The following is a 9,870-nucleotide window of genomic DNA, read 5'->3' on the forward strand; positions in this document are numbered from 1 at the left end:
CAGGGGACTTTTTCCCCCTTCCAGGGGGTGGCCTTCCCCGCGGTCACTCCGGTGCGTGGCCATTTAGGTGCGTGGGCATCCCCGGGCGCAGGGGGCGGCCCCGGCGCCCCGCAGGGCTGCGACCCCCGCCGTCCCCTGCCCCTGGGTTTGCCTCGGCCCCCTTCGGGGCGAGCGGACCCGTTTCTTCTGCAGCGCCTTTAACTCGTCCTCATGGCTTTCCCACTCGCTTCCGAGCCACACGCGTGTTTTCCACGCAGCTGAACGGTGATTTTCATTTTGGGGGGAGGAACTTCTCCCCATCGCCACCAAACGCGGCAGACCCCGGCCCGTGGGCGATGATGCCGGCGCCGTCCCGGCTCCCGGGGCTGCAGGACGGAGCCCGCCGGCACCTACATTTTCCTCGCCACTCAGGTCTTTCTGCTTGCCTCCGCCTGGCCTTTGATATTCCTCACCCCCTCCCCTCGCCGAAGTTCAGACCTGTTTACTCCAGCCCGTATCTCTGAAGTTCAAATGTACATGCGATCCCCTCCTCCGCTGAGTGACAGCTACAATGGAAAAGTCTCGTTCGCTCCTGGTTTGCATTTAATTACACTGGAGATGCAATATGTTTATGGCAGGAGAAAAACTACTTGTCTTTACGCTTGTTAAGGATATTAATTTATCCGCGATAGAGCGCGGTTTAAAAGCTATTTAGGGCGTATGAAGTGTTCCCCTCCCCGGCCGGCTCGCAGGTCGGCGCGGGGGGATTTTTGTTGCTGTTTGCCCGGGTTTGTTTTGCCTTTTCCTCCCACCCTCGGTGGAAGGGACGAGGGAAACCCGCGGAGCCGCCGACCCCCCGCTCCCGGGGCCGTTGCCGAAGCTTCACCTGCCCCTGCCCCGCCGTAACGAGTGGGCACCCACCGCGATCGTTTTTTCCTCCCGTCGGTGCAGGGCCCGGAGCTTGGGGTCTCCCCCCGGCAAGGCTCCCCCGCACCGTGCCGGGGTGCTGGGACGGGGCAGCGTTAAGCCCCGGGGGTCCCGGGGCCCGGGCGGGGGGCAGCACCGGGGGGAGCCCGGCGGGGAGGTCCGGGTCCGCCGCCGTGCGGGGCACCGGGAGCGGGGGGGGACCCGCACCGCTGTCCAGGGGTTTTGCATTTTTGCGGCTGTTAAATTCCTAAATCATCCCAAAGGCAAAAAAAAAAAAAAAGGGGGGGGGGGGAATAGGTGGTGGAGGAGAATTACAGGAATATCTGTTCTTGACGTAGAGCAGGGGGTCTTTCTCCGCCTTCCCCTGGCGCTGGGAGCACGACGGGAGAGGGGAGCCTGCGAGACTACTTTTCCGGTTGTTGTTGTTTGCACGTTTGCGATTGAGATAGATTTAAAAAAGGAGAGAGATGCGATGTTCCCCCGCCTCTGGAAAATAAATTGGGATCGGCCAGAAATGCCGCTGAATAAAAATGGAATTTACTGAAGTGGTAAAATACGTACAAAATATATTATACTTTTTTTTTTTAATTACGAAAGCACGGGGGAAAAAAAATTCATAGGCCATATCGACAATGCCCTTACAAAACTAAACGCGTTTTATGCCATTTTTTGGTCCCCGAGCCGGCAAATTCCAGCCAGGAAGGGATCGGGTGTAAACAGCGCCCGTACGCCCGTGTGGAGGTTGCTGGGCGCACACACCCAGGCAAAGCTGGCCGAGTAGAAATGGGAAACGTATTAAAAAAAAAAAAAAGATTTATAGGTTAATTGATGTAGCCCGATCGGCAAGTACACGGCGGCACGGCAGGGTTGCGGGCGCCGCTTTGCAAACCCCCAAACCCTCCCAGAAACGGCGAGTCCTCCTCCACAGCTACGATTGCTTCTTTTTACCCCCCCTCACCCCCACCCGGGATGCTTTTCCCGAAGCCCCCCGGTGCCGGCGCGCAGGGAATTTTTTCTAGGCGGAAAAAAAAAACCAAAAACCCAACCAAATTATTTTTTAATTTTTATATTTTTTTAATAGCTTCCCCCGCCGTGGAGCCACGCTCGCTCCTTCTCTCGGAGGGGTTCTCGCCCCCGCCGCCCGGCCGGGGCAGCCGCAGCCCCGCCTGGGGTGGGCACCGGGGTGGGCACCGGGGCGGGCGGCCCCGCTCCCCTGCCCGCTCCCCGCCGCCGCCGCCGCCGGCCCGGCCCCGGCGCATCCCATTAGGGGCGGACAATGCGCCGGGCTACACGTGAGGCCCCGCACAAGCGGGGTCAGTCGCCCTCGGTCGCTCCAGGTCGGCGACTTCAGAGGCGCTGCCCTCCCCGCCGCTCAGCTGACGGGCTAATTGAATTATGCCTTTTTTTTTCCTTTTTTTTTCCTTTTTTTTTCCTTTTTTTTTTTTTTTCCTTTTTTTGGGGGGGGCGTTGTTGTTGCCGAGAAAAACCAACACGTGCGGGAGGTAATTAATTACCCCGCCGCGGCCCGCTGGAGGCAGGCAGGTAGCAGCGAAGGGGGGAGGGCGGCCCCGCCGCCCCGGGGGCCGCAGGTCGGTGCCCGGGTGTCCCCGGCCCTGCCCCGGCTCCCCCACGCCGGAGCTCCCGGCCGTGCCGCGGAGAGGGCTCCAAGCCTGCCGGTTCCCCCCCCGCGCAAGATCCGCGGGTGCGCAGCGAGGGCGGCCCCGGCCGCGGCCCCCCCGGGCGGGTCCCCCCCGCTCCCGCCTCTGGTTGTTCTGCTGCGATCGTGCGCTAACGAGGGACTCACCTTCCGACTTTGGGACTGTTCTTGGCGGCCGTGGCCTGGGAAATTTGAGTGTTTGACGGGCACCGGTGTTACCTCTCGGGGAGATTTTATATCGGTGGCTTTTTTTTTTCCCTTTGCTTTTTTTTCCTTTGCTTTTTTTTTTTCTTTGCTTTTTTTTTTTTTTTCTTTGCTTCCCCCCCCCCCCCCCCCCCGCAAACCCTAAAATAAAGAATGCGAAGTCTTTCCCGGGGCTGATTGGGGGGAAGGATGTGAAAGGGCCGCAGTTATAAAGCGCTGCTTGAAGCGGGCTCTCAATGCGCCTCTGAACTTGATCAGATTTTACGTTTCCTGCAGAGAGCCGGCGGCGAGGCTGAGACCTGCCCAATAGCCAGACTTGGGGGCTCAGCAAATCTCAGGATATTACAATTACAGCCATCTTTCTTTCTGCCTTTTATTTCCACTCTTGCTCCCCATCGTTCTTTGCAAATGCTTTCCAGAACAGAAAATGAGTGGATTTATAGCGCTGTCTGCAACTGATAATTATTCCAAGGCAGAACGTTGCCTTTGCAAAATAAAATTAAAAAGAAAAGAAAAAAAGAAGGGAAAGAAAGAGACGGGGGGCGGGGGGGGAAGATAAACGAATGTAGGAAAAGCACGGCGAAGCAGCCGCCGGGCCGGGCGCTGCTCGGCCGCGCTCCGCGGGCCGGGAGGACGCAGAGCCCGGCTGCCGGCGGAGCGGGGGGCGAGGGGGGAACGGGGCGGCCGGACTCCGGCCAGCAAAGTCAGCCCCGCCGGGGCGACCCGCGCCCCGCGCCTCCCGTGGGGCTGGAGCGGGGCCCCCCGCGCGGCTCGGGGCGGTAAAGATAAAAAGAAAATTAAAGTGAAACAGAAACGCCACCCCAAAAGCGCCGCTCCGAGTTTTAAGGGGTTTATTTAATTTTTGAAGCAACGCGGCGGCTTTACGCCTGTGTCCCGCGCGGCGTGGGGGGGGCACGGCGCGACACGCGTGGGGGATGGCGGTGGCGGCGGGGGCACGGCCACGCAGCGGGACACGGCGACACGCACCCTGCCTGCCCCTCGGCACGGCCCCGGGCCGCCCGGCCGCCACACAGGGCTCGGCCACACGGGGCTCCCCCCCGCCGCCGCCGCGGTCGTCGCGTCCCGTCCCGTCCCGTCCCGTCCCGTCCCGTCCCGTTCCGTTCCCCCCCCCCCCCACGTTTTACCTGCGAGGCTCCCGCGTCCAATCAGCGTCCGCGGCGGCGCGGGGCGCGTGCCAATCAAGCGCGCCGCCGCCAATGGGACGGCGGGCGGCGGGTCAGGTGACTCGGCCGGCCGGCGGCTCCCCATTGGCGCGGCCCGGCCTGGCCCCGCCGTTGGTTTATGTGCGAGGCGCGGGCGGGCGCCCCGTCAGTGCCCCGACGGCGCCGAGCGGGAGCGGGGCCGCGCTGCCCCTCGCCTCGCCCTGCCCTGCCCTGCTCGGCCCGGCCCGGCCCGGCGCGGGGGGCGGGCGCCTCCGGGGGAGGGAGGGAGGGAGGGAGGGGGGGCGGGTGGGTGGCTTTTTTGGGGTTGTTCGTTTTTTTTTTGGGGGGGGGGGGGGCGGGTTGTTTGGTTTTGTGTCGGACGGGGGGTGCTCGCCTCGCTGCCCGCCCGCGGCCGGGGGCCGCGCCTGCCCGCAGCGGGGGGTGCGTTTTGGGGTGGTTTTGTACTTTTTTGTGAGGGCGGGCGGGAGGAGGAGGAGGAGGAGGGAAGGGGGCAGGGGGAGGCAGGCTGCCGCCGCACCGACGGCCCCGCGCCCATGACGATGCTGCTGGACGGAGGGCCGCAGTTCCCGGCGCTGGGGGTGGGCGGCTTCCCGGCGCCCCGTCACCACGAGATGCCGGGCCGCGATGCCGCCGCCGCCGGCATGGGGCTGGGCCCCTTCGGGGACTCCTCGCACGCCGCCGCCGCCGCCTTCAAGCTGAACGCGGCCCCGCACGACCTCGCCGCCGGGCAGAGCTCGGCGTTCACGCCGCAGGCGCCGGGCTACGCCAGCGCCCTGGGCCACCACCACCATCACCACCACCACGCCGGCCAGGTGCCCTCCTACGGCGGGGCCGCCGCCTTCAACTCCACCCGCGAGTTTCTCTTTCGCAACCGCGGCTCCGGTATCGCGGACGCCGCCTCCGGTACGGCGCAACACGGGCTTTTCGGCGGTTCCCCCGGCGGTTTGCACGGCCCCGGCGGCATCCCGGACACCCCGGGCTACCTGCTCTTCCCGGGGCTCCACGAGCAGAGCCCGAGCCACACGTCCCCCAACGGGCATGTGGACAACGGGCAGATGCACCTGGGGCTGCGCGGGGACCTCTTCGGGCGACCGGATCCCTACCGGGCCGTCTCCAGCCCCCGCACGGACCCTTACGCCGGCGCCCAGTTCCACAACTACAACCACATGAACATGAATATGGGCATGAACGTGGCGGCCCACCACCACCACCATCACCACCACGGCCCCGGGGCTTTCTTTCGGTACATGCGCCAGCCCATCAAGCAAGAATTGTCCTGCAAATGGCTCGACGAGAGCCAGCTCAGCCGGCCCAAGAAGAGCTGCGACAGGACTTTCAGCACCATGCACGAACTGGTGACCCATGTCACCATGGAGCACGTCGGGGGGCCGGAGCAGAACAACCACATCTGCTACTGGGACGAGTGTCCGCGGGAAGGCAAGTCCTTCAAGGCGAAATACAAACTGGTGAACCACATTCGGGTGCACACGGGGGAGAAGCCCTTCCCCTGCCCCTTCCCGGGCTGCGGCAAGATCTTTGCCCGCTCCGAGAACCTCAAGATTCACAAGCGGACGCACACAGGTAAGGCCCGTGGGCCCCCCCGGGGGGGCGCACCCCTTCCGCGGGGCTGCGCGCCGGGGCCGGGGCTTGGGGCCGGGGCCGCCGCCGCCGCAGCGCTGCCGCCGCTCTCGGCCCCCTGCGCGCCTCTGCGGAGGGAACCATAGAAATGCTAATGAAACCTCATTTTCGGTGACTTCCGCTCCTTTTTATTTTATTTTTAGGCCTGATTGGCGTCTCTCCTAATTAAATCAGCGATACTTTTGTCAAAGTATTTTTGTTTGCAGCCCCGTCTCCCCTTCAGCCCTCCGCCCGGCTGGAGGGGAGAGGGGGGGAAGGCAGGAAGCAAACGCATTTTGGCTTCTCTGCTTGAATACGTTTTGTAAAACTGTCCGAGCCGCTGAATTTATCTCGGGTCTTCTCCCTCCCCGGGCTCGCCCGGCCGCTGTCCCCGCCGGAGCCCGGCACGGGTCTGGTGGGAGGCGAATTAAAAGTAACAAAGGCTGACCTGAATTTATCCGACACGTAGCAAACCCGGCTGTCCACCTTCCCCTTCTTCATTTTTTTGGGGTGCTTGTGCATCCCCAAGGTGGGGCGAATGGGGCAGAGGTGGTCCTGGGAGGAGGCAGGCGGGGATGGAGAGGGGAACGGCCCTCCTTCACCCTCTCTGAATTTCACAGGTGAGAAGCCCTTCAAGTGCGAGTTTGAGGGCTGCGACAGGCGCTTCGCCAACAGCAGCGACAGGAAGAAACACATGCACGTCCACACCTCGGACAAGCCCTACATCTGCAAGGTGTGCGACAAATCCTACACCCACCCCAGCTCACTTAGGAAACACATGAAGGTAATCACCCCTGCGCCCCAGCCCTTTTCTCCCCGAGCAGCGATGCTCAGTCGCTGGCGTGCTCAGGGCTCGTTTTCCCGGGGCAGGGCAGAGCCGAGCGGTGCCTGCCGCAGTGCTCCGTGCTCCCGGCATGGCCCGAGTGGTCCCCGGTGTCTAGGCCGTGGCTGGAGCACGGCTCGGGGAAATGGCGCAGTTTCTTTTTGTGCTCCCATCGGTGTAAGCGCTGCCCGGTTTCCAGTGCGTGGCTCGGTGCTGGAGGGCTGTGTCAATGCAACCTGGCCTGTGGCTGCAGTCCCCCACGCCGGGACGCTGCAGCCCCCCATGCCGGGATGCTGCAGTGAAGTGGCCGGGAGCCGAGGCAGGCGTTTGCCGCTGGTGCTCGGGGTGGCCGGCAAGGCATGAACCGCCTGCTTGCTGGGCAGTGGCCGAGCCGCTGGACCCCAGTGTCCCTCCTGCACGGGGGAGCATCCCAGCCCGGCTCAGCAGGGTGGCGGGGACCCCGAGCTCGCTCCCATCTCTGCCTCTTGTTTTTAGGTGCACGAATCCCAGGGGTCGGACTCTTCCCCTGCAGCCAGTTCGGGGTACGAGTCCTCCACCCCCCCCGCGGTGGGCTCCGCCGGCAGTAAGGACTCCACTAAAACGCCGCCGGCCGCCCTTCAGAGTAACCCCGGCCACAACCCTGGACTGCCCCCCAATTTTAATGAGTGGTATGTGTGAAGGCAGCTGCTGCCCAGCCAGAGACTGGACCAAATGCGTTGGGAACAAGGAAAAAAAAAAAAAAAAGGACAAATCAAGCCAACTGCCGCTCGCTCCCACGGAAATGGAGTTTCCACACTGACGACCGCATAGGGCTACACCTAGTTAACTGCCAGGATCCGGAGGGGGGGGTCTTTTATTATTATATTATAATTATTACTATTTTTTGCAAGCCCAGACGCTGGACTAGCCATGTCCTTTTCTCAGGATTGGATTTCTTTTTTTTGTTGTTGTCGTCATTTTTTGCAGTCGCAGTCGTTTCTTTGATATTTTTTTTTTCCTCCCTGACCCAGTCCCTCTTCCTCCGATTCCCCACTTTTTTTTTTATTTTTAATTTGTTTTGTTTTTCCTTCTTTCGGTGGGATGTTGACATGAGGATGAAAATTCTCCTTCGCCTTAGTGGTGATTGTTTAAACTTACAGTCTTAAACCGTGCCAAAGTCCTGTTATGTCTTGAACTTTCCTCTCTAGCTCTCCTGCTGCTCCTTTCTCTGCTCTCCTCCTCTTTCTCCTTCTCTCTCTCCAAGCATTACACTTGTGAATGTATTCTCGTCTGATGGGGTCGGTCAGTATTTTTCAGGATGAGGATGTGGTGTTTATTCTACCCAGATTGTGACGTTTAGTATAACAGTTGCCTTTTTGTAATAACTTTTTTTGTAAATACATATCCATGATGCCATATTTATCGTTCGTAATTTAATTATTGATACAAAGTGCCGGGAACTGAAGAATATTTATGGGGGAGAAAAAATTGTTTTCTAACAAAAAAAAAAAAAACAAAACAAAACCAAACAGCAAAAAAAAAATTCCAACTCTGTACAGCTTTTGGTTATAACTGCTTTAGCATTAAAAGTTTATTGTTTTGGAAAGAGCCGTTTTTGACCTCCTCCGGGGGACGGGGGCAGCCGCGGGCGCCGTGGCCGGCCCGGTTCGGCGCTGCCGCCGGGGCCGGGCCGTTGTTTTCGGGCTGGCGATGCCGGGTGAAGCCGCCTCCTGGCCGCCGCTTTCTCTCCTGTCCCTTTGTCCCCGCCCAACGCCTTCGCCGCCCCGCCACCTTCCCGAGGGGACGGAGCCCGCGGCGCGGAGCCGCCGAGGGAGAGGAGCCCCGGGGCCGCCTCGACGGGGAGGCCCCGACGGTGAGTACCGGGCCGGGGCAGCGCCCGGCGCCCCTCGCATGCACCGGGGGCTGCGGGGCCGGGCAGCTCTGCAGGACCGGCCCCGCCGGCAGCGGGCTGCTTGCCGGGGCGACCCCGGGGCGTCTTCGCGGCTCGCCGGATTTTCTCCGTTCTCGTCCGGTTTTTTTTTTTTTGCTTTTTTGTTTTTTCTTTATTTCTGCCTAGGATGCGGAGAAGCCTCCCCGGCCCCAGGAGAGAAAAGGGGTTGAGCAGAGAAATCTCACGTTAGAAACTTCTCCCCCGGCGCCGCCCAGGAGCCCCAAGCAGCCAGAGCGACGGTGGGAAGCGGCCCCCCGGCAAACCTCCGTCCCCCCGGCAAACCTCCGTGCCCCCGGCGGCCGGGAGATGCCCGCGGTCCCGCGGCCCGGCCGGGGCTCCGGCGGGGATGCGGCTGGGGCTCCCCTCCAGCGCGGCCAGCCCGGGCGTACGGAGCGCCCGGACCTTGTCGGAGCTAACCCCGGCTCCGGGGGAAGGCAGGGACCCGCACCACGGGCTCCGCACCTCTGCTGACCGGGACAGACCCCAGACAGGCCCGTCTTGAACTTGACTTGGGGCACTGCGGGAGGACGGGGCGGTCCGGCCCCTCCAGCCTGCCGCAGGGTCCGAGCAACCCGCGAAACCTTGCATGCTTTCAAAATTAACTTGAAACAAATCTACCCTCTTCTCCCTCAAAAAAACCAACCAACCAACCAACCAACCAAACAAAAAAGGTTTCTCGGGGAGGAGCAGATGGGCGGAAGGTGGATCGCAGCCTCTGGGGCTGCACATCCGAAAAATAAAATCCCCCAAGCTCGGCGCAGGCAGGTTTCCCGCCCCTCATTGCCCCCCTAAAATAGTTCCCCTCGAGGTTCCCCGGCCAGCCGTGGATCTCCGCTTCTTTTATGCTGTGAAGTCTTTCTCTCGCTGTGCGCAGAGCCGAGCCCTGGGGCTGGACGCCGAGCGCTGCCGGCCCGGGCCCTTCCCGGGGGGCGAGCGGGGCCGCCCCGCACCGCGGCGGGCGAGGAGGAGCGGAGCCGCCGGGGGCCGTCGGGTTTTCCTCGGACACCCACCTGGGCCGTGCCTGCATCGCTCCGGACCGCGCCAGGCTTGGAGATGTGCCGGTAGGCTCGGTTTCGTTACTGCTTTGCTTGGAACCGGGGGTGCGGAGGGCTCCGCGGGTGCGCAGGGCTCCGCGGGTGCGCAGGGCTGGGCGGCGGAGCCCCTGGGGCGGGAGCCGCGGGGCGTCTGCTGCTGTCGGTCCCCGAAACGCCGTCGCAGAGCGAGGGGCTCTGCTGCGGCCGGGGGTGTCCGGCTGCCTGTCCCGGGTGCGGCCGGGAGGATGCAGCATCTCCCGGCCCCGCTGGGTGCGGGGACCCTTCCCGGCCCCGCAGCGGCTCTGGCTGGTCCCCGGGGCCTGCTGGCCTACCTGCCCTCCTGCCGGCCCCGCAGGCGCTTCCTTGGGCTGGCAGCACAGCCCCAGCCACCTTCATAGCAAGGACTTAAACCCAGCATCCTGGATCAGTTGGCTTGCCCTGGGTAGCCAGCCGCTCCCCCACCCTGGGGCTTCCCCATCCAGCCAGGGCTAGCACCCCATATGGGGAAGGGGGGG

General features: G+C 62.7%; 1 protein-coding gene across 1 annotated transcript; it reads left to right on the forward strand.

The window, feature by feature from the left end:
* Positions 1-4,451: 4,451 nt before the first annotated feature.
* ZIC3 (Zic family zinc finger 3) lies at positions 4,452-7,788 on the forward strand. The gene is made up of 3 exons (XM_009465386.2): positions 4,452-5,532; positions 6,189-6,352; positions 6,887-7,788. Exons 1-3 carry the CDS (start codon positions 4,485-4,487, stop codon positions 7,067-7,069), a joined length of 1,395 nt encoding a protein of 464 aa, XP_009463661.2. The 5' UTR covers positions 4,452-4,484; the 3' UTR covers positions 7,070-7,788.
* Positions 7,789-9,870: the final 2,082 nt, after the last annotated feature.

The sequence above is a fragment of the Nipponia nippon genome, unplaced genomic scaffold (genome assembly GCF_047370975.1).
Source record: "Nipponia nippon isolate SJK-2023a ecotype South Korea unplaced genomic scaffold, ASM4737097v1 scaffold_12, whole genome shotgun sequence".
In the NCBI taxonomy this organism is placed as follows: domain Eukaryota; kingdom Metazoa; phylum Chordata; class Aves; order Pelecaniformes; family Threskiornithidae; genus Nipponia; species Nipponia nippon.

Excerpts from the sequence above, each read along its gene's own strand:
- ZIC3 (XM_009465386.2), top strand. The coding sequence starts at position 4,485 with ATGACGATGCTGCTGGACGGAGGGCCGCAGTTCCCGGCGCTGGGGGTG. Across the intron at positions 5,533-6,188 it reads TCACAAGCGGACGCACACAG|GTGAGAAGCCCTTCAAGTGC; the intron begins GTAAGGCCCGTG and ends TGAATTTCACAG. Across the intron at positions 6,353-6,886 it reads CACTTAGGAAACACATGAAG|GTGCACGAATCCCAGGGGTC; the intron begins GTAATCACCCCT and ends TCTTGTTTTTAG.